The sequence below is a fragment of the Pantherophis guttatus genome, chromosome 4 (assembly GCF_059756535.1).
Source record: "Pantherophis guttatus breed Tessera chromosome 4, ASM5975653v1, whole genome shotgun sequence".
Classification (NCBI taxonomy): domain Eukaryota; kingdom Metazoa; phylum Chordata; class Lepidosauria; order Squamata; family Colubridae; genus Pantherophis; species Pantherophis guttatus.
Genome location: NC_142066.1, coordinates 135281475 through 135309017, shown reverse-complemented (window position 1 = coordinate 135309017; position 27543 = coordinate 135281475). Strand labels below are relative to the sequence as shown.

General features: G+C 37.4%; 3 protein-coding genes across 7 annotated transcripts in view; 1 reads left to right on the top strand and 2 right to left on the bottom strand.

Annotated features, from left to right (window-relative positions):
• Nucleotides 1-905: 905 nt before the first annotated feature.
• Nucleotides 906-12809, bottom strand: ACBD7 (acyl-CoA binding domain containing 7). The gene is made up of 4 exons (XM_060684647.2): nucleotides 12774-12809; nucleotides 1418-1535; nucleotides 1269-1331; nucleotides 906-1153 (listed from the first exon to the last, which is right to left on the bottom strand). The coding sequence occupies exons 1-4, from the start codon at nucleotides 12783-12785 to the stop codon at nucleotides 1080-1082; spliced, it is 267 nt and encodes an 88-aa protein (XP_060540630.1). The 5' UTR covers nucleotides 12786-12809; the 3' UTR covers nucleotides 906-1079.
• A 134-nt stretch (nucleotides 12810-12943) lies between these two features.
• RPP38 (ribonuclease P/MRP subunit p38) lies at nucleotides 12944-23218 on the top strand. 5 transcript variants are annotated; one of them, XR_015734071.1, is made up of 3 exons: nucleotides 12948-13084; nucleotides 19755-20013; nucleotides 21960-23218. XR_015734071.1 is itself a non-coding variant. In XM_060684635.2 (2 exons), the coding sequence occupies exon 2, from the start codon at nucleotides 21989-21991 to the stop codon at nucleotides 22823-22825; it is 837 nt and encodes a 278-aa protein (XP_060540618.2). In that variant the 5' UTR covers nucleotides 12944-13084; nucleotides 21960-21988; the 3' UTR covers nucleotides 22826-23218. The 5 variants fall into 5 exon arrangements, 4 of the variants coding, with proteins under 4 accessions (XP_060540618.2, XP_087748978.1, XP_087748980.1 ...); XM_060684635.2 differs by lacking the exon at nucleotides 19755-20013 and having other exon boundaries at nucleotides 12944-13084; XM_087892852.1 differs by lacking the exon at nucleotides 12948-13084 and having other exon boundaries at nucleotides 19874-20013.
• Nucleotides 23219-23574: 356 nt separating this feature from the next.
• NMT2 (N-myristoyltransferase 2) overlaps nucleotides 23575-27543 on the bottom strand; it is a 43149-nt gene continuing 39180 nt past the window's right edge. The window contains exons 11-12 of the mRNA XM_034402205.3: nucleotides 27163-27300; nucleotides 23575-26271 (exon numbers count right to left, since the gene is read on the bottom strand). Of these exons, the coding sequence (XP_034258096.1) occupies nucleotides 26251-26271; nucleotides 27163-27300 (159 nt within the window). The 3' untranslated portion in view covers nucleotides 23575-26250. The remainder of the gene's footprint in view (nucleotides 26272-27162; nucleotides 27301-27543) is intronic.

Sequence of the window (27543 nt, the reverse complement as noted above, 5' to 3'; positions counted from 1 at the left end):
TCTAGGCCCAGATTCACTGTGACAGTGCGAGTTTAGTGTGATAATACACCATTGTATCTCCAATACGGAGCATGTTATAGGTAGTCCTCGACTTACAACAATTTATTTAGTGACTATTCTTATTTTTCACACAGTTGCAGCATCCCCATGGTCACATGATCAAAATTCAGATGCTTGGCAACTGACTCATATTTATGATGGTTGCAGTGTCTTGGGGTCATGTGATCTCAAGCAGAATTAATGGGGAAGCCGGATTCATGTAACATCCGTGTTACTAACTTAACTGAATGGATTCACTTAACCACTGTGACAAAGGTTGCAAAATCGTACAAAACTCACTTTAATAATTGACTTAGCAACAGAAATTTTGGGCTCAATTGTGGTCTTAAATTGACTACCTGTACTTTTCTATAATTTATAATGACCAAATTGGCTACTCTAGAAACAAAAGAAGAAAAAAACACGACCCAAATCTGACACCAAAGAACAATGGGGAAACTTTTCAACACTATCATGCTCTCAAAATGGCTATCCTATAGAAGTGGAATTATAAATACTATGAAATGGCACAGCTAGAATTCGTTAAGAAGCTTATAATTAGCAGACTTAACAATATTTCTTGCAAAATAAACTGAGATTATAAGAACTTCATAAATGCAAAATTGTGCTTCATCCAATTATTTTATTAATAATTAATTAATCTGTCATTGTCACCATGTTTAACCTGTTGTTCAATATCCCACTCTCATTAAATACTGCTTTTACCAGCAATAATCAGTGTCTGTTTATTATAGTGCTATTCTCTCAGAATTATGTTCCACACGTCTGATAAAGCAGACAGTGATCACAAAGGGTTATGTTATTTATAAATGATTGAGACTTTAAAGTGCCACAAGACTCATTGGAATGGTGAAAACAAGTTATGTATTAAGATACAAAATGTATTGTAAACAAGTACAATCAGTGTCATAATGATTAAAATGAAATTGTTACAGATTAAGTTTTAGGCCGGAACATTAACATTAATAACATTCGAAAGTACCATGAGCCTACTTGAAGGTGAAGTGTTTAAGGAAATTCTACATTCCATATTTCTGGATCAGTTCATTTGCTTTAGAAATATAGGCTTTCATAGCATCATCTTTGGATATACCTGGAATGGAAAATTAGCAGTTACTACGATGTCTTACTTTTTATCGGGGGGGGGGGGGGGGGCGGGGGACGGGACGGGACACGACATCCCTAGTATTATTTACAGTAAAACTAACCTTTCTTCAGATTCCAAGCCTCCCATTTGGTTCTGCCTTTCAAATCCGATGCCCCAGGGCACTCTGTTGAAGGAGAAAATATAATCATTAAACCTGTCTTCTTGAAAAGGGCTCTCATACTCACTTTTTCCTAGCTGTTTATTAAGTACCAGTGTTGTTGTCTCCTACAGTGGCCTGTTTGTAGAGTCCATACAGTTCCTTTAATTCATCATCGGTGGGCTTGGATTTTAATTTTGTAACCTTTACCGCAGCAGTCTCGAAGTCAGTCTGATGAGAAAATAAAACAACAATCATTAAAGAAACACACTGTTATTTCATGTATCAATGTGATATGTTTATTTCTACAATTTTTATTGAATGCTTGATTTCTGATTCTAGATGTATGGTAAAATATTCCTGTTTTTCTAGTGCTATGCTAGCTCATACCCTATACCATTTTTTTTTTTTTTTTTTGCCAGTGTAAGAATTCCCTCCAGCCTTTGAGCTAATGGCCATGCATACAAAACAGGCTTGTACGTGGTGAGAATTGCTGTTATAAAGAAACTTTCATTACTGAACAGCAACTGGCAAGGAGCAAGCTCTAAGTTTGGGATAATAATTCAACATTCATTTATTAGTTAAGTTTATAATCCAACATTTATTAGTTGAGTTTATAATCCAACTTCTTTTTGCCTTGATTTAATCAAGATTGAGAGCCAGTTTGGTTAAGACACCAGGCTACAACCTAGACTAGAAAGCAAGAGACCGTCAATTCAAAGTTCTGCCTTAACCATGAAAGCCAGTTGGGTTCACTCTCAGCCCAACTCACCCTACAGAGTTGTGGGGGGGAAATAGGATGAAGGTGTGTTGAATATATTACTGCCTTGAGTTATTTGTAAAAATAATAAAAGGCAGGATACAAGCAAATACATTAAATTTAAGAAAATACTTTAAAATAATATTTAGGATTCTGCTAAAAATAACCTGGTTCTATTTCATACAACACAAATTTTAAATGATATTGCATATCACAACTCCATTATGCAAAAGGACTTTAAAGCATGCAATCCTTCTCCACATATTCCACCATTCTTAAAACTTATTACAATAACAGATACACTTCTGTGAAAACAGAAGCGTGCACTTTTATCCAATTCTGTAAAGCTTCTCTCGGTTCTCTATGCTCCTAATTTTCTTTTCTTTATTCTATATCATTTTTTAAAAAAAATATTAAATGTATTTTCCCAACATATTTAGCATTCATTCAAATACTCTATACTATTGTTTTTTACTTGACAAAACCAAGTAAATTAAACAGTGACTTACTGCAGTGATTTTTTCTGGTTATATTAAATCAACCTTTCTCAAGCTGGGCCCCTCACCCAAAATTTCTACTAGATTCTTAAGCAGCAGGCTCAGGAAGACAATATGAGATGACCCAAAGACAATTTATGTTTGACATAAGCCAAAATGTCTCTAAGTAAGTGATTATCTCCTATACACAGAAAATTCATTAAACCTCTAACAAGTATTATTTAAATAATAAGCAATATTGATAAGAGACACCTGCAAAGAAAGCAAAAAGTAACAGAATTGTCAGAAAGAAATGAACTAAGAGAAAAGTATGTTATGTAAGTGATTCTGCATCAAGTAATCCATGCAATTAAATTGTAGAAATAAATCTAAGGATACATTCATGTGCATATATAGGAATGAAAGCTACATGCAATTAGCAAAGCCACTTGGAATCCTTCCAGATTAAATATATGCTTCCTCAGCAGTATATGTCTGTTTTAGCCTTGAAAACAATTTTATGATTTTTGACTAATTAATTTTGCTCTACTCAAACCAAGTTCAATTTGACTGGAAGCGTCGCGGCGAGACAGTCGGGGAATTAGCGGGCTCTGATGAGCTCCGCGAAAACTCGGACTGACGAACCACCGCTGAGGGGTCTTCGGACCAGAACCGTCCTGTAGGGACAGGGAAGGAGGAGAGGCACCTCGGAAGACCTAGAGGAAGAAGCAAGTTCCTCGAAGGTCGGAGGAATCTCTCCGATTCAGCAGCGGAGGTGGGAGTCATTATGGCTGTCAACTAGCTGGGGCAACCGGAATAAGTATTGAGCAGGAGCGGTGAAGGCAAGGTTTTTGAAGCCGGGTGAGTGATAGCCAACCCACAGGTGAGATAACAACAACATCTAGAAAAAAATTACTTTGAAACCCCCAGCGAAAAATTAGCGGCTAACAGGCACAGGGGAAGAAAAAAGGAAACAAGCGGAATTTAAAGGGATAAAAACCCAAAAAGAAAATTGATTTTGGAATAAAATTAACTGGAAAATTTTATGATTAGAAGAAACAACCCCAAAATTGACTAAAGGATTGGAAATAAATAGATCCTTTCTTGTTGAAAATTACAATTGAATATTAAGGCCTGCAACGGAAGTGCTTTATACCTAAAAAAAAAAAAAAGAGGGGAAAAGCATTGTTTAAATTGGACTGGATTATAAAACTGATTTGGTACTTTCTAAATTAAAAAGAAGGAAAAAAAGAAGCTAGATTGTTAGCAAAGATTGACACAAAATGGACACTGTTAAACAATTAAGAAGATTGTGGATTTTAAAGAGACATCTTCAGGAGAAAAAAGAACATTGCAATTTGGAATCTTTGTTTTGGAAAACTTTGAATTATATCAGTGATACCTGTGAGAACTTTTGGGGAGGATTGTTTTGTCTATAAGAGGCTTGACTTTGGGGGAAAAAAACAACGGACCTTTTAAATTTGGAACACTAATACAGAAATATTAAAATGGTGCAGGAAATTAGAGAAATGATTGAAATAATGTACTCGTCATGGAAAGCGGACATAAGAGGAATAATTACAATGATACATGCAGAATTGAAACTTGAGGATCCAAAAACAGAGAGAACATATTCAGGCTAACAAGGAAATAAAAACGGAGAAGCAAGACACAGGAACTGAAAATAAAAAAGAAGACAAAGACAATGAAATTAATTTTGGAAAACTAATTGAATGTATGGATAGTAATAATAAAAAGGAGGTTTTTAGAGATTACATTGGGATTAACAATGGAAAAAACTGAAAAAGCAGAAAGAGACAAAGAAGGAGAGAAGGGAGGAATAGAAAGAACATGGAAAATTTAAAGGATCACACTGGGATTAACAGTGAAAAGGGAAAAAATGGAGGAAAAAGATGGGAAACAGGAAATGCAGGGCAAAATAGAAGAGTCCAGATTTGTGAAATACAGAATGATTACACTGGGATAAACAGTGGGATAAATAATGGGGAAATAGGAAAAAGAGAAAAGAGAGAGGAAACAATGGGAAATTTAGGACAAAAGAGGAGAGCACAATATATCAAAGTGCAAGGGAAAAAAGGGGGAAAGAAAAAGGTAAAAATAAAAAGAGGAAGGGAGAAAAAGAAATGAAAGAGAAAACCATATGAATGTAAAAATAAAATGAATAATAACTGGAATATTTGTATTGTATCTTTGAAACGTAGATAATGACAAGTTTTGTTTCTTTTTTTGTTTTATTCTCTTAAGAAATATGAATAAATTTAAACTAATAATTGAAATACTTCTAATAATATATGATGGTGAAAGCAGAAAAAAATAAGTTATGGCTTGGATAACAGCTAGAATATTTTTAAAGTTAATTAGGGAAATTGTAAAGTTGAAATATGAATTGTAGTAAAAAATGGAAAATTATATGATTACAAAAATGAAATGAATAATAATTGGAATATTTATATTGTATTTCTTTTTTCTCTTTTCTTTTTTCTTTTAAAAAATATGAATAAGTCTAAATTATTATTATTACTATTATCACTATTACTATTACTATTACTATTACTATTATTATTATTATTATTATTATTATTATTATTATTATTATTATTTACACTTCTATACCGCTTCATAGTGCTTTACAGCCCTCTCTAAGCGGTTACAAAGTTTACAAAGTTAGCATATAGCATATTGCATATTAGCATATCGCATTAGCATTAGCATATTGCCCCCAACAATCTGGGACCTCGGAAGGATGGAAGGCTGAGTCAACCTTGAGCAGGTGAGATTTGATCTGCTGATCTGCTTAACTAGCAGTCAGCTGAAGTAGCTGCAGTATTGCACTCTAACCACTGCACCACCTCGGCTCTGTAAATTGTAATAATAGATACTCGAATTGAAAATTAACTAGAGAAATGGTAAAGGTTGAAATATTTTTAACTCTTTAAATTTGTAATGTGACGAAAGTAGAAATGATTAATTGTAATAACTGAAATGCAACCAATTGTATACTATGTTGAAAGCAGAAATAGCTAAAATTAATTGATTTGTAAGGAATTGGACTGCCTGGAAATAATTGGAACATACTAAAATGTTGGATTTGTATTATTAAAGGAAATGCATGATATAAAATAAGTGGATTTATTATTATTATAAGAATTAAATTACTGTAACATTACATAATTAAACAAGATGAGGATAGATATACAAATAGATGACAATGGGAAGGGGTAAAATATAGAATAGGAGGAGAAAACTGAATTTGATTAAGATTAGAGATGAGAATGAAGGGTAACATTGGTTCTTAAAAAATAGAATAGAAATAAATATGGCAAAAAGGCAATATAGAAAATGTAAATTTAATTGAAATGGTCTTTTTAAAAAAATAGATGAAACTTAATTGAAATGACTAAATACTGCTTAACCTTATGAACCGGCCGAATACTCTGTTCAAAAAAAAATACATTGTATGTTTGTATGTGTGTTTGTCTAAAAAATAAAAAAAACCTTTATATATATATATATAAAACCAAGTTATACAATGTTCAGCTGGCTCTTGAAAGCACATTTTCAGTATTATGTCCTGCAGAAATTTATATCTACTTGCTCAAAACTGAATCCTACAATATTCTGGATTTTCAGATACATTCCATAAATTAGTCGACCCGTGGTTCAAAAATTGTTGCCCTATGATGTACTCTTTTGCCCAGTTAAAGGTAATGGGAACAAGAGTTTTGGTAGTACATACATATAAAAAATTCATTCATACCAAAAGTCAGTTTTCTTTTTTCATTACCATCAGGGCTCACTTATTTCTTGCAGTCCTAATTTCTTATTATTATTCTTATTATGATTGAATTTTCAAAAATGTACCTGTTCAGCATTTTTTATGTTCAACCAACATAATCTTGGTCCATTTTTTCAGCTACCTGGGCTGTGTGGCTAAATTCTCAAAATCTGTAGGTTTCCAGGTACAGTAGTTTTAATAGGAATGCAATGCATAATGCTTTTGTGCATTAAAGGAAATAAAATAAAAGTAATTTTAATATACATATATTAAAAGACATTGGGTCGGATTCATATTTGAGTGCAATTGTAGTGATCTTTCTGTAGGCTAAAAAGAATGTGAGGCTCCATGATTTAATCCCTCATCCAACTGCTGTCACAGCTGGGCTGCTCTACATCCTCTGCTAAAGCATGCATACACACAAACACCCAGAAACACCCACACACACCAAAGAATGTCCTGACAATTCCTTCAATTAGATTGAAGTAAAATATAAATTGAGTTGCCCAGTATTTCGCTAATTGTAGTACTAATGGTGAACTTGCCTTAATAATCAAAAATTATGTACAAGACATAAAGCAAAGATTTTGCAGATGAGTAGGCAAGCAATAGTAAAATCCAGATTCCAATCTACTGCACCATGATAAATCTATTATGATAATTTACAGAAATAATACATTTTAAAATAGAATTCTATGATGAAGTAAAATGCTATTAATTGTAATTATTAATTTGCATAATTTATATCTTCCATTTGTTTTGTCCCAGAGATGTAAAAAGCAAGAAAGACTAATCAGTTGTGGCGGTCAAATGCTAGGAAAGCATACACAGAAATACTGCCTCCAAAAAGTCATAAAAAGCTGCTCTGGATTAAGTGATTCACAATCAAAGGTTCTAGGCATCAGTGGGGCTGGGTGGGGCTGGCTGAAACAAATGTTACCTCCAACAACAGCTTCTGAGGTTATCTTATAAAGTTCCCAGCCCCACCCAGCTGAGCTGGTATTAATGATATTTCCATTTTCCAGGGAGGTGTTTTTTCTGGGACAACTTCACCCTGCAATCCTCAGCCATTCAACCTTTCATTCTCTACTAAGTGGCAGTAGCACTTTGAAGGGGATAAAGATCAGCAAGCAGAGTTGCAGGACCAGTAGATCTTGCAACGACCTGTTTATTAGAATCAGATGTCAAATTTAAATTGCTTCGACATGATTACATGTTTACAGGGTGTTAGAATTAAATTATAATAAAGCTGCCATTGGCTAAAGTCATATTATCTTTAATCCCGCCTTATCCTCCAGTTTTGTTACCAGTCAACAAAACCTTTGCATATTTCACAACAATGATGCTGAAATCTCATAGTTCAACAATTTGTGGAAGGTTATGTAAAGATGTGTAGGAAGTTAGCACCCACCCCTTTCCTGGAAGAGTGAAATATTTTAGGAAATATGAAAAAGGCAGAATATTATATTTCCCTGTATGAGAAATATGAGAAGCATATTTTACAGACAAAGCAGCTCCCACCTTCCTGCCCCTCACCCTTTGTCAATTGGCCATTAAGGCCTGGGCCAGTCTATTCTACATAACAAAGATCTACCTCCTTCAGGCAGAGCCATAGTAGGAATTGCCAAAGATAGGATTAGCCCTCTACACAATAGCAGCAGAAACTCACCACATGTGACCTGGGAATCACATGTGACCATCAGCCAGCAAGGCCCCCACCCCCTGGGAGTCTGACAACCAATCAGGATACTCTTTTGGGCCCCCAAGAAATGCAGAGCCAGAGAGAGCATAAAAAACCGAGGATTTACTGTATCTGCCCCTTTTCTGTTTAGGAACTCAAGCCATGTGATCCTGTAAAGTTCATTTACAAGGAAAAAAAATCAGTCTTGCATTTACTGTATGTGTTTAAATAGGTTTACCTGTTCATCTCTTTCCTGAAGCATGTGAATCCAGTTTTTTCTTATCTGTTGTGTCTCCATTTTATTGAAACTGCATTATCTGTTTAGTAACTGCAATACTGTTGTTTCTTTTCAAACTCTGCAAGCTATCTACAACCCCCCCCCCCCATCTGTAATCCTGTTACAATGCCTTTCCTGGGAAGATTACCCACAAAAGGGGGGAGGGGACCCTGTTCTAATGTCTTTCAGCCCTGCACAAAGGACTCTGCAACCTGTGGAAGCAGAGCACATGGATCCAGATGCTGCCTCCAGAGGAGACCTTCCATCTGTTTGAATCAGGAATTGGGTTTGAATCCAGCCTCCACTGAAAGTCATAACAGCAATCAGAGTGGAGCAGACCTTCCCAAGCCTGACTGATCAGCTTTACCACCAAGCATTCTACCAGCAGACATGAAAGAAAAGACCCTGAGATGTACAAGTAAAGACCAAAAGACTCTTTTCAATCCTCAGAAGACAGCTGGAAAGACTATGGGGGGAGGGTGGAAATTCATTGTAAGGTTATCTTTCTTGTCTCATTTATATTGTAATCAGTTTATTGTAAGAATTGTATTTGGGAGTGATTGCCACAGCAAGTTATGTACACCTTAGATTTCTGTCTGATGGGGAGGAGAAATATGTCCAAAATGTTTGTATTGCCTGTATTGTAAAAGTAGCTGCATACACATGCACACACAGAGAGACACACTATTCAGAATTAGATTGAAACTATTTCCTTCACTTACCTCCACACAAAGCTTCTCCTAGGTTGATTTTTGCTCTGTAGCACTAAAAGCCCAAGTAGTCTTATCTCCCTGCTAATTCCATGGGGAAGGAAGCAATTCCCCTCAGGCAATTCCCTCACTTGAAGAGATAGCAGAAAAAGTGATCTCCAAAACCCAAGCCCTGACTGTGACTCACAAATGATGCTGCCCAATTGCCCAGTAAAGGAAGATATATTGCACTGGTGGTCTCATGAGTAGTAATCCCAGGGCTCATTATGTGTAACACCAAAAAAAAAAAAAAAAAGAAAAAAAAAGAATGGATATTGTACACTGACTAACCTCAATTTGGACTCACAAATCCTGGATGCACTAAACTAAGAGCTAGGGCAGGTTTAGTAACCAACCCATGAAATGGGCAGCCTGTAACTTAAAGGAATATCATGGCTGTGAAAAATGTTTGGACATGTGCTTCCTTGAAACCTGACTGGAAGCTCACAGAAAGTAATATCTGAAATCTGAAATTAATTGGCATGGAAAATTGGATACTGTAAAATTCTTACCAGAACTTTTCCCCTGGCTGCTAGACCTTCATGGTTGAAAGCTGTTGGAAGCCACTGAAGGAATCCTTCAGTGCATTCAGGGAAGGAATGCCTCCCCTTTGCATTAGAAAATTAAAAGCACCCATTAAGGCTCCCTGATCTGATCAATTTTAATCTTTTGCCAAGAACTTGTTTCAAAACTCACGTTTTTGAAAAAAAAAAGTAGGGATTGTAGGAAGTTAGCACCCACCCCTCTCCTGGAAGAGTGAAATATTTTAGGAAATATGAAAAAGGCAGAATATTATATTTCCCTGGGATAAGATGTTTTGAAGCAGCTCCCATCTTCCTGCCCCCACTCTTTGTCAATGGGCCATTAAGGCCTGGGCCAGTCTATTCTACATAACAAAGATCTCCTCCTTCAGGCAGAGCCATAGTAGGAATCATAGGAATCCAACAAAGATAGGATTAGCCCTCTACACAATAGCAGCAGAAACTCACCACATGTGACCTGGGAAGCACATGTGACCATCAGCCAGCAAGGCCCCCACCCCCTGGGAGTCTGACAACCAATCAGGATACTCTTTCGGGCCCCCAAGAAATGCAGAGCCAGAGAGAGCATAAAAAACCGAGGATTTACTGTATCTGCCCGTTTTCTGTTTAGGAACTCAAGCCATGTGATCCTGTCTACCATTAAACCATCTTTCCAAGCAGTCTCCATGTCTCCAGTGTCTTTTTCCCCACTTGGAGCAGAACCTAGAAGGATGTTTCTTCCAACACCTGGACATGTCCTTGCAGATTTTTTTGGCAAGATTTTGGTTTGGCATTGCCTTCTTTCTAGAGCTGAGAAAAAAATGACTGGACATCCAGCTGGCTTTGTGCCTAATGCAGGACAAGAATATTGGTTTCTTGCTCAATGTCTTTAACCACTACACCAAACTACCTCTTCCATTGCCACAGTATTTAATAGCCACTGGATGAAGGAGTTACAACAGCAGCCTTCCCAACATAAATAAAATGCTGGATTGAGTTTCACTCTAGGGGAATTGGGTATAACTCTGCAATTTATTTGGTAACCATTACAAAAATGGCTTAATACTGCCTTCTTCAGGGATTTTTAAAACAACTTTCCAGTCTACCTTATATTACTTTTATGTGGTCTCCCATCTTAGAATGCTTAGCCACAAATGTTGCCCACTCCAAAGGACATTGCTCTGTTTCTAATTTTATTCCCCATACTACTATAGTACTCTACCAGGGAAAGTCCAGACATTTGCAAAGTAAGAGCAAGTATCATATGCAGTCAGATATGCTGCATATGACACTTGGCAAGGAGTGCAATTGGGAACTATCTCTGATTTTCTAGAAGCAAGTGAACTACTGTTTATCTACAACTTTGCCAGGTTCAATTAAAGGAAAAATCCATGCCAGCAGTGCAGAAGCTTGTACTAAGAAACCAGCACAAGATAGGGGTTTGAAAATGGAACCACAGTAGTCAAGATGCTATAAGGGAAAGCGACAATGTTGGTGGCTATTTAGCTAAGAAAAAAATGAATATATAAAATCTGTATACAAATCAGTGGTGAAATCCACATTTTTTTTACTACCAGTTCTGTGGGCGTGGCTGGTGGGCATGGCATGACTTGGTGGGTTGGCAGGGAAAGAATACTGCAAAATCTCCTTTCCCACCAAACTCCAGGGGAATGATACTGCAAAATCTCCACTCCCCACTCCTGGGGGAAGGATACTGCAAAATCTCCATTTCCACCCACTCTGGGACCAGCCAGAGGTGGTATTTGCCGGTTCTCGAACTATTCAAAATTTCCGCACCGGTTCTCCAGAATCTGTCAGAACCTGCTGGATTTCACTCCTGATACAAAGACACATGATGAGGAGCAGGGAGTGGAAATTTTCTCCCTTTAGGCAATACACAATACTAACCTTGGGTGAATCAGGAAACAATACTGTTTCACAGAGCATTTAATTAAACAATGCAACTTATGTTCACAAGAGGCAGTGATGGCCATCACTCTGAATAATTGGGGAAAAATTACATCAACATAAAGACAGCACAGTTATTAATAGCTATTAATCACAAAAGAGATGTGTGGCTCTTGCAATCAGAAACACACTGCCTCTCTTGTAAGGAGCAGGAATAGAAGAGTGTTATTGTCCAATTTCCAATTTTCCCATTAGCAGCTGCCTGGTTGGACTTAATAGCTTTTGGTTTGATACTTAGCATGGGTTTTTCTTATATTCCTTTTATACATGAACCTAGGAGTGAATTGCAATGATCTTATGATCACCCATATTCCTAATTTCATTTAAAACTAGACCTCTAATCCAACTGGTAAGCAAATCCTACTTTTTGTAGCAAATTCAAACTCTTCACAGCCACCATGCTTTTACTATCAAACATCTGCCTTTTCTCCACATGAGGCTCATTACAGTACACATATTATTCTCAATGGATAGCATAGCCTCCTGGAGAACATCAACCAGATTCTCTGCAGTCAAGCTGGCTGAAGAAATTATGAAGTCTGAAGTGCTAAACCTTTCCAAGGACCTGTGCATAGAAAAAGTATAAAGTCCTATTTCTGTGCTCAGGCACAGTAAGAGACAAAAAAGGGGGAAAAAATTGAAAGAGCAAGCCCATTTTAAATCAGTAGAGATTTTTCTTTCTCAACCAAGAAAGAAAAGAAACTCCTGCACCCAGAAACAAAGCCCTACATTGTTTCCGCTTCAGTAATGGGTTCGCAGTCTAATTAAACACGCGGAGAGTTCACCAGTCTTTGCCGACTGCCAAGAAACTTCCCCAAAATTACTGAATACAGAATTGGACTATCAACTTTTCTCAAAGGAGACATCTACTTTTATTCACACTAATCTCTTCCACGGTTAATTAGAATCCCGGTTCACTTAGTCAATTAAATTAACCCGGTTAATTCACATCGCACGGGAACTAGTAACTGTCCACTTTGCATAACAGGTCAGGATAAAACGCATTTGGCCAGTCTGTGAATCAATGTCCCGCGCTAAGGCGGCGACGCAGATTAAAGGAAAAGTGGGATTTTACAGGACGAACCGAAGTTAAGCCGATTTCCAGCAAGTCAACGATCTTTACCCGCTTCGTAACCCCTGTTCACGTTCTAATTTTTCGTGTGCAATTAAGCCCAGAAGTCACAAATGTAAAAGCACTTCTCCTTCTTCTTTCTCCTCATCCCCTTTTTTTATTTCATTACCTGGAGTGTCATGTTGCTCCGTGCACCCAACACCTGAGCTCTTACGAATGGTCAGCGGATCCAGCACTAAGCGCGCGCTTCCCCCCCCCCCGCAGCCTTTTTTATGAGCCCGGACAGGCCAGTTTTGTGACTGGAGCGGGGCTTTGTGACGTCACTCCAGGGGCTGTACTACTCAGTGCGCCAAAACAAACTCGGGATGAGGTGCACTCGGGCAGCATCGAAGCAGGGAAATAAATGCAAAGCAAGCATCAGAGCCAGAGGAGGAGCGGTTGCTAGGCGGAGCAGCAGTGGAACCTCGCCTTCGGTCAGAGGTATTGTTCTGCAACCGCTAGAATCTCGAAGCTAGAGAAAGAGGGTCAGATTTCAGCGCATTGGGATTGCTGCAAGATAAAGGCAGCCTCCTTGCAGTGCGCAGCGTCGCGGCAGCCGCGGTTGGTTCTTTTGGGGCTGCCCTCCGTTTTGGAGGATAGTCGTCAGCACAATAAGAGTTGATTGTCACAGTTCATATACTTCATGGCACCGAAAGGACAGATATCTAATAAAATGCTTGGGACTAAATATGTCAAAGGAAGAGAAAGATCGCTTTCACAGGACCCTTTCAGTCCAGTGTCTACTAAATTGTGTCAATTCAGCTGGTGTGGTTAGTTGAGAATTCATTGCTTTATTTTATTTATTTGTATCCCGCCTTTATTATTTTTAAAATAATTTAAGGAAGCGAACATGTCCAGCACATCTTTTTTCTCCTATTTTCCCCACAACATTCATCTTAAATGAGTTAGGCTGAAAGAGAAAGCTGCCTTATGCAACTTTCTCCACCAATGCCTAAATCAGAAAAGTATGTAAGTGCAGCCTTGGAATCAGGGAGCAATACTTGAGGGAAGGGGGTGTCCAGCAAGGGTCAGCTTTTGTTCCTTGACAGCTAAAAAAATTGCACCTAAAATCCTTTCCCCTGGATTTTTTCTAACCAAGAATTAAAATGAAGTAGAATAGATCAGAATAAAGTAGGGCATTTCAGTCTTCCCCTTTTCCAGTTTTTCTTTTCTATGTTATTAATCTGAAAAGAATAAATATTAATTTGAAAAGAAAACAACTTTAGAATAGTTGACAGATAACCATCCTTTTTAAAAGATATGAGAAAAATTCATTAACTTAAGGCAACATTCATTTTAAAAGTAAATTATTTGGAGAAATTGTATTTCAGGTAAATACATTAATCAATATTCTATTGATCAAACTCTGCTGGACTATTTTATTGGATTGGGAGATTTTGCCTCTGGCGATTTTCTTAACAGTTATTTTATACTCAGAATTAATAAGGACATTCCTTGTTTTTCAGCAGCCTTATCTACAGTTCACTATTAATTATATAAACTAGATGCCTTAGAGTGAAGCTCTTCAGTTTCTGATGTCTCCTATTGATTTCAGTTGTAGAAAATCAACTCTGAAAATGTATTTGTGTGCATGTGGTACGCACATCCTTTCTAACTGACTTTGCTTCTTATAAAATTTAAATAATTAAACAATGTACAATAAAACAGTATATTAACAATCATTTGTTTATTTCTTTTCCTCAGCAAATTTTAAGAGACTCCTTATTGCATCCTAATCCGGTTCTCTATTTAATAAAACCAAATGTGCATATCTAATCTCATCCCCAATACTCTTAAGGGATTTTCCTCACTGCCGTTTAAATTGCTTGTCTCCTGTGCATAAACTAGAAATGAGGCTGGATTAAGAGTGACTTTCATGGGATTCAACTCATTTGGGTTTTGGCCATGATAGTGACCTGGTGTTCATTACAATCTCTGATTAGTAGATTCCTCTGTTTCTTTACCCTTCCCAAACCAATTTAAAAAAAGGGAGGGGCGACTGCAGTTTGACAAAAAAAAATTGTCACGTGGGTTAAAAGTGACAGAACTCTTCTCAATGTCACCTGGTGAAAAGGAAAAATAAAATAAAATAAAATGCAGCTTTTAGTGACAAGGAGAGTAGTCATTCTTTCCAGAATAGGAGTAATTGATCCTACTGGAATGAAGTTGCCTATATTAAAATAACAGGATGCAAAACAACACTGACTGGTGCAAGTCAGAAAACACTATAGGTTCTCTCATTTAGGAACTGCCTTGTTTACTATTCACAATTATGATAGTGATGAGAAAGTAATTTGCAACCAATTGATTATAGGAAGAGCTATATGCTGGAGAGAAAGCTACAGGATGAAAAAACAGTTTAGATCTAGGTTGGTAAAGCAATGTGACAAGACTAAATATTTATTCAGCCTATATGAGATAATATAGTGAAAGGTTGGACTGGAAGAAGATGACTAGATTTAAAACTGGAAAAAGAAAAATACATTGTGCTTATGACATTATTGTGATAACTGAAAATGCAAATTATCTCAAACTCTAGTAATGAAAATCAAGGACTAATAAAACAAATGGGATTATTAAATAAAAAGAACAAACTAAAGGTAGTGGATACAGTCACTGATTCTAGAACTCATAGTGAAGATATTAAAGGGGTAGATACTGTACTTCTGCCTTTTAGGGTTGACATCAATAGTAAAGAGACCAGCAATCAAGAAATAGACAGCAGACTTAACACATGATTGTGTAACAATAAAATACTTGGAAATGATATTTAGATGTTGGAATATGGTTGTTCATAGAATCACTCAAGCAACAGTTTTCTCTGTGATACATGAATGTGTAGCATGTGAATGTTGAACTTTGAAGAAGCAAGATATTGATGATTTTGCTATCTAGAGATTTTCATCCAAGGTGCAATTGGGCAGGTGCAAATTGTAATCTGGAGTCATTTTGAAAAGATACAACTCTCTATAATACTAAGAAAGGTGGAAGGAAAGAGAAAAGGGATTGATCAGTAGCAAAGTGGATGGACTTGCTTGTAACATTGATGGGTCCACTATTGAGATACCTGAAGAGCTAGCTTGGAAACAGATCATCCTGGAAAAGGCCAGTCACTAAGAGACAACGTTAAATTGATGACACATAAGGACCAAAAAAGAATCAGCTAAGGCCAAGCTAACCAACCAATGGGTTATGCAATTTAGAAGGCCTTGGCAAAATAAGATAATTTACGATGAATCTAATTCTGCTATTTGCTTCTTTCCTATTGGGGAAAAGTGCTTGAAATGCCAATTTCTTGGTCAGCAAAATTTATCAAATATTATATTATTGAAATCTGAAAAGGATTGATGCTTGAAGATCTAAATCATTTTTCTACCAAAAAATATTTTGAATTGCTGCATAGAATGCAGAATTTCCACCCAACCCAATCTTTTGCCAGTCATAGATACCAAAATAAAATACTGATATGTTGGAAGAAACATCCTTCTAGGTTCTGCTCCAAGTGGGGAAACAGACACTGGAAACATGGAGACTGCTTGGAAAGATGTTTAATGGTGGACAGGATCACATGGCTTGAGTTCCTGAACAGAAAAGGGCAGATACAGTAAATCCTCGGGTTTTATGCTCTCTCTGGCTCTGCATTTCTTGGGGCCCCGAAAGAGTATCCTGATTGGTTGTCAGACTCCCAGGGGGTGGGGGCCTTGCTGGCTGATGGTCACATGTGCTTCCCAGGTCACATGTGGTGAGTTTCTGCTGCTATTGTGTAGAGGGCTAATCCCATCTTTGGCAATTCCTACTATGGCGCTGCTTGAAGGAGGTAGATCTTTGTTATGTAGAATAGACTGGCCCAGGCCTTAATGGCCCATTGACAAAGGGTGAGGGGCAGGAAGGTGGGAGCTGCTTTGTCTGTAAAATATGCTTCTCATATTTCTCATCCAGGGAAATATAATATTCTGCCTTTTTCATATTTCCTAAAATATTTCACTCTTCCAGGAAAGGGGTGGGTGCTAACTTCCTACAGATACCAACTTTTTTTTTTTTTTTGCTTTAATTTATATGCTGCCCTTCGCCGGAGACTCAGGGCAGCTTACAATGCGTTAAGCAATAGCCTTCAAACTTTTGTATATTTATACAAAGTCAGTTTATTGCCCGTACAATCTGGGTCAATTTCTAGCCTAATTCACCATTTCCGAGGATTTAAGAGGAATGACAGATTAAAACATTCATTTCCATTTCAAAATGTTGACTAGATTTGTGAATTTTTATTCAGAATTGATGTGGGACATATTTTTGTGTGAGATCTGGAATCATATTAAATTAATCTACTGGAGTTTTTTCACCCCTCTCATCTAAGCAACTCTAAGGCAGTTCACAACAGATAAAAATAATCCAATAAAAACAAATGAAAAATTAATGAACAAAAATACAAAAAGTATTCATAATTTTTTAAAAAAATCATGATCAGCAGCAGAATTCATCCTGCAACAGCTCAAGATACCGATTGTAAGAACTCCCCACCATTGCCAGACCCCTTAGGCATGGTGGGAGAGTCTTCAGGGCCTTCCTAAAGAGGTTAGCGGGGCCAATCCAAGGTCAGGGGAATGATGTTCCACAGAGTGAGGAAGCATAGGAGAAAAACTCTCTTCCTGGTCCCACCAGATGATATGCTAGTAAACTGGACCAGTCTGGGTTCTTAATGGCAGTTTAATCTTAATTGCATCACTAGTCCTGGCTTGGTGAATGTTACTATTTGGGCTGGCAAGGAGAAAAATGTTGATGTTTCAAGTTATTCTATCGCTCTGGATACATTTGGAAGTGTTAAGGGCTAATCTAAGGTGACCAGACGTCCCGCTTTTGGCGGGACAGTCCCGCTTTTGAGCAATTTGTCCCGCGTCCGCGGCGTTTTAAAAAAGTCCCGATTTTTCATTCTGCCTCCTGAGTCCCGGCTGCCTCCTGAATCCCCGCTGATGGCTAGAGGGAAAAAAAACTCTTTAAACTCTTGCCGCGGGGCTTCAAAGGGCCGACCTACAGCTGATCAGTGTTAAAAAAAAATGAATAGACCCATGCCTGCAAAAATAGAAAAAACAGCCCCTGTTAACAGCTTCCGCTAGGTTAATTAGCTGCAAAAAGCTGCAAAAAGTTCCTGGAGCAGATTTTTTTCCCCCTAGCTATACTGAAAACAAAGGCGAAAGCGAAACTAAACCTGCAACGTGACAAAATGAGGCAGAGAGAGATTTCTTTCTTTTTCTTTTTCTTTTTCCTCACCAAAAAAGGTAGGTACAAAACTGCAAACAATGGGAAATTTTGGGCAAAAGAGGAGAGTTCAAGATTTTAAAACACAAAAGAAAAAAAGCTCTATTTAACTAGGGAATTGTAATAATTGAGATACTATTAATAATTGTATATTGTGTTGAAAGCAGAAATGGTTAAGTTGTGGTTTGGAGGAATATATGGGGGAAATTATTTGGTTTATTATTATTGGTAAATAGAATTAATTGATTTGTAAGAAATTGGATTGCATGGAAATAATTGGAATATTCATGTTCATATTGATTAATATACAAAAAAGATAGTTATATAACTAATTGATTTATATTAAAATGTTGAATTTGTATTAAACAACTGTATTACATAATTACATAATTAACCAATGTGAGGATGGATATAAAAATAGATGACAATGGGAAGGGGTATAATATAGAATAGAAGGGAAAAATTGAATTTGATTAAGATCAGAGATGAGGATGAAGGGTAATATTGTTTTTTTAAAAAAAATAGATGAGGAATAAATATGGCAAAAAGGAAATATAGAAATTGTAAATTTAATTGAAATGACTAAACGCTGTTTAAATTTGTGAACCAGCCAAATATTCTGTCCAAAGAAAATACATTGTATGTTTGTATGTGTGTTTCTAATTATTGCCATTTATTCATATTTGTTCTCTTTTATTCTTTAAAGTTTAACAATTCATTCTTAATCTTAATATCTTTATATTTGCTTGGGGTTGGCTTTCTTCCCTTTCATCTTTTTTATTGTACAGCAATCTTTCTCCTCAAACCTACCACCACTCTCTTTTCTTTCCTTCTTACTTTCTCTTCCCCCCACCCTCTTTTTCTCCTCCCTACTTCCTCTTCCTTTCTCCTTCTCCTCCTCTCTTCCTCCCTCTCTTACCCTCACTCCTACTCTAATTTCCATTCCTTCATCCCTCTCTATTGCTGTATCCTTTAATGCATATGGACTACTCAGAGGGCTGAAAAAGTTATTTTTGACTGGTCCTCACACTTTTGACCAGTCCTCGAACTTACGACTGTCCTCACATTTTACATTTTTGCCCTATCTTGTCACCATGGTGAAGAGAAGCAGTTGTGAAATGAGTGACATGGTTGTTAAGAATACTGCACGGGCATAAATGTGAGGATGGTCATAAGTGTGAGGACCAGTCAAAAGTGTGAGGACCTGTCAGAAATGACTTTTCAGCCCTCTGAGTAGTCCCTATACACATAGCCATGGCCACCCGGTCACATGACCAGCTAGCCACGCCCACCCAGTCACATGGCCTCCAAGCCACGCCCACACAATAAGTCACGCCCACAATGGTGTCCTTCTTACCAATGTTAAAATCTGTGCACCTTACCCTATACACATAGCCATGGCCACCCGGTCACATGACCAGCTAGCCACGCCCACCCGGTCACATGACCAGCTAGCCACGCCCACCCGGTCACATGACCAGCTAGCCACGCCCACAAAATAAGCCACGCCCACAATGTCCCTCTTTACCAATGTTAAAATCTGGTCACCTTAGGCTAATCGAACCTTGTAAGAGTTATAATTTCTCTGTGGCTTCCTATTTATTGTTTTTACTTTGTGATGTGTCCTGGTGTTTTGTTTTGTTTTGTTTTGTTTTTGCACTATTAGCGGCATGATTTTTATTTAAAAGATCCCGTTTCAGGAATTCTTGTTCTGGCTTTTTCACCGTCGTTATAGTTCAGGCAATTCTGCGGGTTATGGCCATTGGGGGGCGCTCAGGAGAGGCGTGAATGCAGAAAGGTAGGGGCTGTTCACAGCAATCTGGAGTTGATCGGTTGCGCGCCTTTCCTTTCCGTCCAGAGTCCGCCCAGACGCGAAGAGGCGCTAGCGAGGCGAGCGTGAGCCTAAACTTGACGCGCAGCCGGCCGCTTCCGCTTCCTGCTCTGCTGAACACGGCGTGGGAAAGATGCCCTTGCCACCGAGCGTTGCTTCTGCGTGAGCGCCGCTGCGCTTCCATCGGTGCAGGGAGAAATTGATCGCGCCGCTGGAGTTTGGACGGGAAGCAGGTGGCGTGCACCTCCCGGTGGGTTGGAGACACGTGAAGCTGCTGGTTAGCCAAGTGAGTGAAGGCGCACGTGTATGTAGCGTTGCCTTTTACCTGCTTCGTTGATAGCGAACCCAGAATTCCCTTTAAATCGGATGGAAGAGCTCCATGCAATAGCTCTCCTTTAAGGAAGGGGGGGGGAACTTTACTGGGCGATTATCTTTTCCTTCTCTATTAAGTTATGTCTACTATTGCAGCTTTAAGGAGCGTTTCTTTCTTTTAATTTGTATCAGTGGCTGGTTTCGAAAGCTGCGTTTCTGTGCACAACCTGAAGTTTCTGAGTCTGTTTGCTTTATTGTTCTGGGGGGTTCTACCTCACTGTTTTATTGCCTGTCAGCGGTTTGCGGCATTTAGCAGAGAAAGGTGTCCCAAAATTCTGAAATTAGAACGGGACCTTTATTGGGGGCTGGTGGTGGTGGAATCTGGGAATGATAAAAGCATCAAAGAAGTTGTTTCCATATTTTTGCCAAGGAAGCATGAGTGTGTCCATGTAGTCTCCAAAGGTTGATCTCAATGCTCTTTATAACAGAAAGCTTAAAAATTGGCTATTTTGCATGACACACTGGATAAGAAACTTGATGATGGGTCTTTTAGTTGGTATCAGCTCCTGGAACCACATAGATTATCCAGGATTATCAGTTTTCAACTTGGTTCTTTAGGTTATAGATGTTTTGCAGCCTGCTCTGCCAGTTCCAGTCCATTTCTCTGTGCTGCTAGCCTCTGAACAGCTGATTGGCATGCTGGACATTGTGGCTCAGCTCTGCTGACAACTGGCTGAGCAGTTTCTACAAAATTTAAAATTGACTTTCATGAGCCAGCTCCAACACATCTTTGCCTTTACGTCTTCCAGTAGGTCACCCTTCATTTCTCTAATTGACTTCATGTTCATTCCACCTTTCCCAACCTTATATATTTTTCAAGGGAGGATAACAACTTAGCCAAGCCTATTTTAGCTTAGTGTATAAATCCCTGCCATTTGAATAGTTAATATTGTGAGCACCTAAACTATCAGGTTATGGATGCATGTATTATGAGGACACAACTCTTTTGTGACCAGGAAGGGATGGATGTTCAGGAATACTTCATAGCTGTTTTTTCCTATTATTTATCATTCTTTTATGTGTACAGCATATGTGGTTGGAATACATACATATGTTGGTTGCTAGCAACTAATAGCATGAATTATCTTGCAATAGGGGAAGGATATGACAATATTTGGCAGACAAGTTGGCACTTCTTAAACCCTGTTGGTTTGTACAAGCCTAGATAAACATTTTTCTCTCTTTTATTTTACCTTTATTTACTTTTTTCTACAATTAACATCAATGGGAGAGAAAAAACCCTTCCATTTCTGAGATGATCTAATTTTTTCCCCATATTGTAAGCACAAGAGTTTGGCAATCTATTGGTTCAAAGGCTTTCTTGATGCTCCAGCTCTTCCAGTCCCTGCTGGGATTTTCTGTTGATCAATTGATTTGTCATCAAGTTTGTATCATTTTAGTTAGACATCCAGCATGATCTATTTCCAGCCTGGTCCTTCAGAGCTTCCAACAGTGTTCCCATTGCCGATGTAACCAAATACACCTATCTGCCTCATCTTTTTCCTTCCATCTTTCAGACTTTTCAGGAGAGAGAAGTTTTTGCATAATGCATTCAGAAAATGGTAATTTAATTTTAGTTACTTGTGCCCCAAGTGAAAATATTACATTGATTGATTGAACGCTGGGTTTTGTATTATTATTATAGGCAAATCATTAACAGTACTGTAGCTACTTGGGTATAGCTTTTTTCCAATACCACAGGGATAAATATTTTTCAGCTGTAAAATTACAGCTTCGGATTCTTTTAATAGCATAGAATAAAGTCAATATAAGAAAAGCAAATGGGACATTTTATTATTTTTAATTAATGCTACATGTTAAGCAAAATACTTAAAACCTTTTTTCTTGTGTTCATTTCAGATTGAGTTCCAAAGTGTAAGAACACCAAAATGTCTGTTCTACGGGGGAAAGGATCAGCTCGTAAATCCAAACAAATTGTGAAAACATCTTTGAACAACCCGTATATTCCACAATGGTGTACACTACCAGGAGAGGATATGCATTTTGTCTTGCAGGCCTTGGAAGGAGTCATTAAGCAGATTGGGTTTAAAAAGATAGAGGATCGGAAGAGAATGAAACCCACTTCCAGCAAAAGGCGAAAGAAGGAAGAATGTTGCAATCTTCCGAGCAAAGTTAATGAGGACAAAGGGGCCGATGACCCAAAAGCACATGGGTGGTCCGATGTGCAAATCAGGAACCAGCTTGCTATTGGGATAAATGAAGTAACTAGAGCTTTAGAAAAAAATGAATTGTCTCTTATACTGGTATGCAAATCTGCCAAACCTGCCTTGCTAACATCTCATCTGATTCCACTCAGTGCAAGTCGAGCTATCCCAGCTGGGCAAGTTCCACGTCTCAGCGAAACATTAGCCCCATTGCTTGGATTAACATCTGTGCTGGCTTTGGGGTTTAAAAGAACTGCTGATGTGTTTGCAAAGGTACTTGAAGTAATTATTCCACGAATTCCTAGTTTAGATCTGCCATGGATGCAGCATGGAACTGAACCACTTTTAGTAAGTGATACTGATGTTATGACAGCTTCAGCTACCGAATTCACTGAGTCTACCCCAGTAGGCAGCTCTCTGAGTCACAAGTGGAAACTAGCAGAGAACAGCCTACTCGCTTCCCCTACCATAGCTCTTCAGACACTTAAAGTTAAAAATGTTGTTCCCAATCCAAAAAAATGTCGCAAACTTCCCAAAACTAAAAAACGTATTTCAAAGTAATGTTGATTTCTAGTTTGCATTTCCATTTGCCTAAACTATGATGTGTAATAATGTCATATCACTGAAAACATTTTTTGCAAATTAGTTTTGAATTTGAACTGAAACTAGCCATCTGATTTTTTTTTTAAATGTACCCATCTAGAAGGGGCTGCTTAATATATTTAATGCTTAAAAAATAGTTTCCTTTTTTTCCATTGTTATTTCTTCCCCTTATTTTTTATTTTATATTTTTCTTCTGCCTTCCCTTAACTAATTTCTAGCCAGTGAATAGCTAGGAGAAATGTGTTCATGTATGCCAACAAAAAAAATAGTTCATTGTATAAATAGCCTGTTGTTCTAAGTGATTTTTATTAAGAATTATGAATTCAATAAATATAACTTATTTATCCTGGCTATAACTTTTTTGGAATGTGGCTTCTGTAGGTAGATACAGCATAGAAATATGTATGTATTCTACAAGTGTGTACATGTATATGTAAAATTTGTTTCTAGTGATATTGGTAACCTTAAGTAGGCCAGATGGAAAAGCTGGCCATTGTACCTGATGTTGGGGTAAAAGTCATACTCAGTTCATAGCGCCTTCTACAGTTAATTAGGAGGGCCTTTCCTAATCTGGTGCTTTCCAGATATTTTGGATTACAACTTCCATCTTCCCCAGTCTGTACAGGTTGTATCATTTTAAACAGAATATCCTGGTTTTTGAAGTAACAAATAATGTAGGCTAAACATAATTATTCAAAACAAAATAGTATGAAAGTGATACATTTATTGAAACATTCATTGGTGCCAATAAAATTCAAGAACTGTTAAGAGGCTGTAACTGAAAACAGCTGCACATTTGAGAGCACAGACTTTTTCTGTTTAATATTTTTTCTTAAAACAGTTGTGATTCTCATTGAGTAGGACATGCAGAACTGAGCATAGATGCATTTTGCTTTTAATAATACAAATTTCTTTAGCTTATCAGATCAGTTCCCTGAACAAAGATAGAGAGGCATTTGAGACTTCAGGCTTTTGGATTAATAGCTTGTGAGGTGAACTGGTCCAGAAAAGCAGATTTCTAAGAGGAGGACACAGTATTGTCATATTCAGATAAATATGTTATTAAATCCAAGCACTAAAATTGGTCCTGATTGTATAATTAAAATAATTGTTCAGAATAAACTTACTTCATTAAATTGCTATAGAACGGGTTGTAGAAACAGGAAAATTTGAGGGAGAAACAGGATAGGAAGTATAGAACTGTGTTCGTTAACAAAGTGTAAGTTACTTTTAAGCACAGATTTTGTAACTACTAATGTAAAATCCAGGATTAATGCTTTGGGGGTTTCTGGCAACATTTCAAATTTTAATTCCTGGTTTATATGCAACACCAGCTTTTGGGAAAACATGTACAAGAGTCCCTTCCCTCATTAGCTATCTAACAATAGGAAAAGAGTACAAGCTTGAGATTTAGCAACCGAATTAGCAGTTTTTGATTTAGGAGTGACGAAAACACATGATTTCATGTTCATTCTAAGCTAGGCTATTGGAATCTCTTTGAAAATTTCCACATTTAGAAATGTACAAATATCGTTTCAGTATTTGGTTAAACTGCTTGTTATACTGTCTACCGAGGCTACTAACAAATTAGGATCAAATATTGATAACACTTTTTCTCCAAAAACTTTGTACTTGATGAATCTACCTTGAAAAGATGTTTAGGTCACTATTAAACATCTACAATTCCCCCTCCACACCTCTCAAAAATGTGATGGGATCAAGATACTATTTTGAAATGTGGAAAAACAAGAATTATTCAAGAAATATCAAAATTTAGATAGCCACTTCCAATAGCATGTCAAGCATCCTATGGGGGTTGACAAACATGCAGTCAAAAACCAAACAAATGATGTTATGGCTTGGCACTATGTTCAAATGAGGCTGCTGTTTTTATTTACGGGAAGATTCTAGAAGTTGTAGTCCGATGCATTGGGAAAATGCCAGTTGGAGAAGGGCAAATAATTGAGCTTAAAATAAAGGAAACAAAAATGCCTCAAAAATTGACCAAACTAATATTTTGTTGTCTATAAACTAACTATAGTTTTCCAACAAACAATGGCTTACTGTGATGTGTGAAAACAGTTTGACAAATCTATATATAAACGGTTGCTGAAAATGTGGTTGCATATGCAGCGCTTTACCATATTCTAAACTGAACTCTATTAATCCAAAAAGAAACAGATATCTTGACCTGGTTCATGCATTTTGCTAAACTATTGTTTGTTAAAGAAATTATGGTAGGTTGTATTTGCATGACACACTAAGCCAAACAAAACCATATTAAGATTTACCATAAGATATGAACCAAGACATTTTGGCACATATTTCTGCCAACGAAAAAAACAAAAATGTATACAAATGTGTACTATGAAACTACCTCTTCCCCAAACCAGAATTATATTGCTACTACCAGCAACAAATTTACTTATTTATACAAACATATTTTTCAGTTAAAAAACAAGTAGACAAAAGGAATATGTGCAATTCTGCAAAAGCCTTAAAACACATTCATCTTAACACATCTTCATAACAGTACTAATATATTCTCAGTTTCATGTACAGGCTGCTGTTATTGTACCATCAAAAACAGTGTAAAATTTTCTTTTTCAGAACTGTAAGATGAAAAGAATACCATAGCTCAGGAAGGATATCAACATGTGCATTCAGCAGTGCTGTACTATAATCAAGTCACTGATCTATTGAAGATCAAATTACAAATTTGTATTTTTATTGATTTGGCAGCATCGTTTATGGAGAAACATGTACTATTCCAACCAGCATATGTCTGTTCCACTCCACATTACAAAAGATATCCCAAATCTGCATGTTTTCCTACCAGTCATATTCCCAAAGCTTTTCTCTTGACGATGATGACATCCACGTCATGAAAATAAGCAGAAATACTCAAAATTGGCTCCTTCATTTCGTTACATTGATAAACATACACCACTACTTAATAAATAGAAATGCAGCAGTTCAGTCACATTACAGTAAAGTATTTGTACTCTATTCCACCACTGCAACTTCATTATTGTACAAAAAGTCTTTTTTTAATTATTTTTATGCAGGGAAACAGAGAAAAGTACCCTTTGCATCAAGATGCGAGCTAAGCATTTAAAATTAAACAAATGTGCTTTATTTCTTTTTCATTGACAAACAGTAAAAGGTTCATAAGCGTTTTTGTTCCTATTCAGAGTTGAAGGGCTAGTTGAGCTCAGAAATCTTCACTTCTTCTTGTAGCCCTCCCTCCCCTAAGGTTTGACTGATAGATTTAAGTTCATCAGGCATTGTGCTTTGGCTCCTCTTGAACTGTACGGATCCAAGAGCATCCAACAGCTCAGATGATGACTTCCAAGAATTATAAATATAAGTGTCCTTTCACCTTATTGTAATACAAGACCAACCTAGAAAAATGATAACATAGATGTTACTGCAGATAAAACCAAAGTCCTTCATGCTTGGAGTATAGTGTGGCACTTGGGAGCACTATAAGCATTCTCACAAGGAAGTATTGCCACAGGGAGAAGAATCCTGTCAGTTGGCCAAACGGTGGCTATTACGAGTATGGGCAATTATAAAATCACCACATTTTCTATCGGCCCCCCCAATTCTCACTTCCAACTCCAGGTGGGGAATTTTGGGGAGCTATGTGCAATGAGCCTATGCTTACTTGGGGGGGCGGGTGCAGGACCCCTTGTTGCGGCCAACTTGCTGCAGGACAGTTCAATTCTGTATTGATCGGTTCATTCAGTTACATTTATTCTTAATGACCACTTTTTCATCAAAATTATTGTAACTCTTACATTTCTGGATTGACTTTATTATCAGCCATGGTTCCATTGAAATTAATTTACTTTTGTATTTGCTGAATTGTCCTGTAGTGAGTTGTCCCATAGCTGGTTGACCCAGTGTGTTGGCTATGGCAAGTTGTTCCATTCCGTACCTAGGAGGCCAGAGGTATTCTTGAAAATGAAGGTAGTGTTCTCAAGCATGCTAATTTTCCAATGATGCAGAGTCCATCAAGAGAAGTCTTTACTAATACATTATTATTCACAGGCACTGTGTGGGGAATCCCAAATATAGAGGGAAGGCAGGCAGGCACAGAGAAGCATTGCTATTGGAGGAGCTACTCAGTATATTTCATATCATTACACAAATGAAGAATCTATAGAGAATCTGGACATTACTATATGTCAGCCTTTTTGACCACCTTATCTTCTGGAAGTATTGGTTACTATTTGTTATCTCCAGAAGCATAGAAAGGACAATCAAACTCTCTGGTATAAATATGTTACCTTTTCAGAATCCATGCCAGGACATCTCCAGTTATACAAATAATACTGCAGATTGCCATCACCAATACCAAATTTCAGTTTTTCCAGGAATGTTTTGTTTTCCATCAAGTCCAGTGCATTAAACACATCGAATCCTTTCTGGCAACATAAAGATATTACAAATTAATTTTCTAATTCGGTTTATATAAGGGTTGGTAAAAGATTTTATTTAGAAAGAAAACTCTGCAATCTATCAAGCATTCTGTATGACAGGCACGTACTTCTATAATTAATTACAGTACAAATTGCTTTGAACACACCATAGCTGTGTCCTTCCTCCTAGAATTCTAGTTACAATAAGATACTAACTTAACATGATAAAAAGATACAACTGGAAGGGAC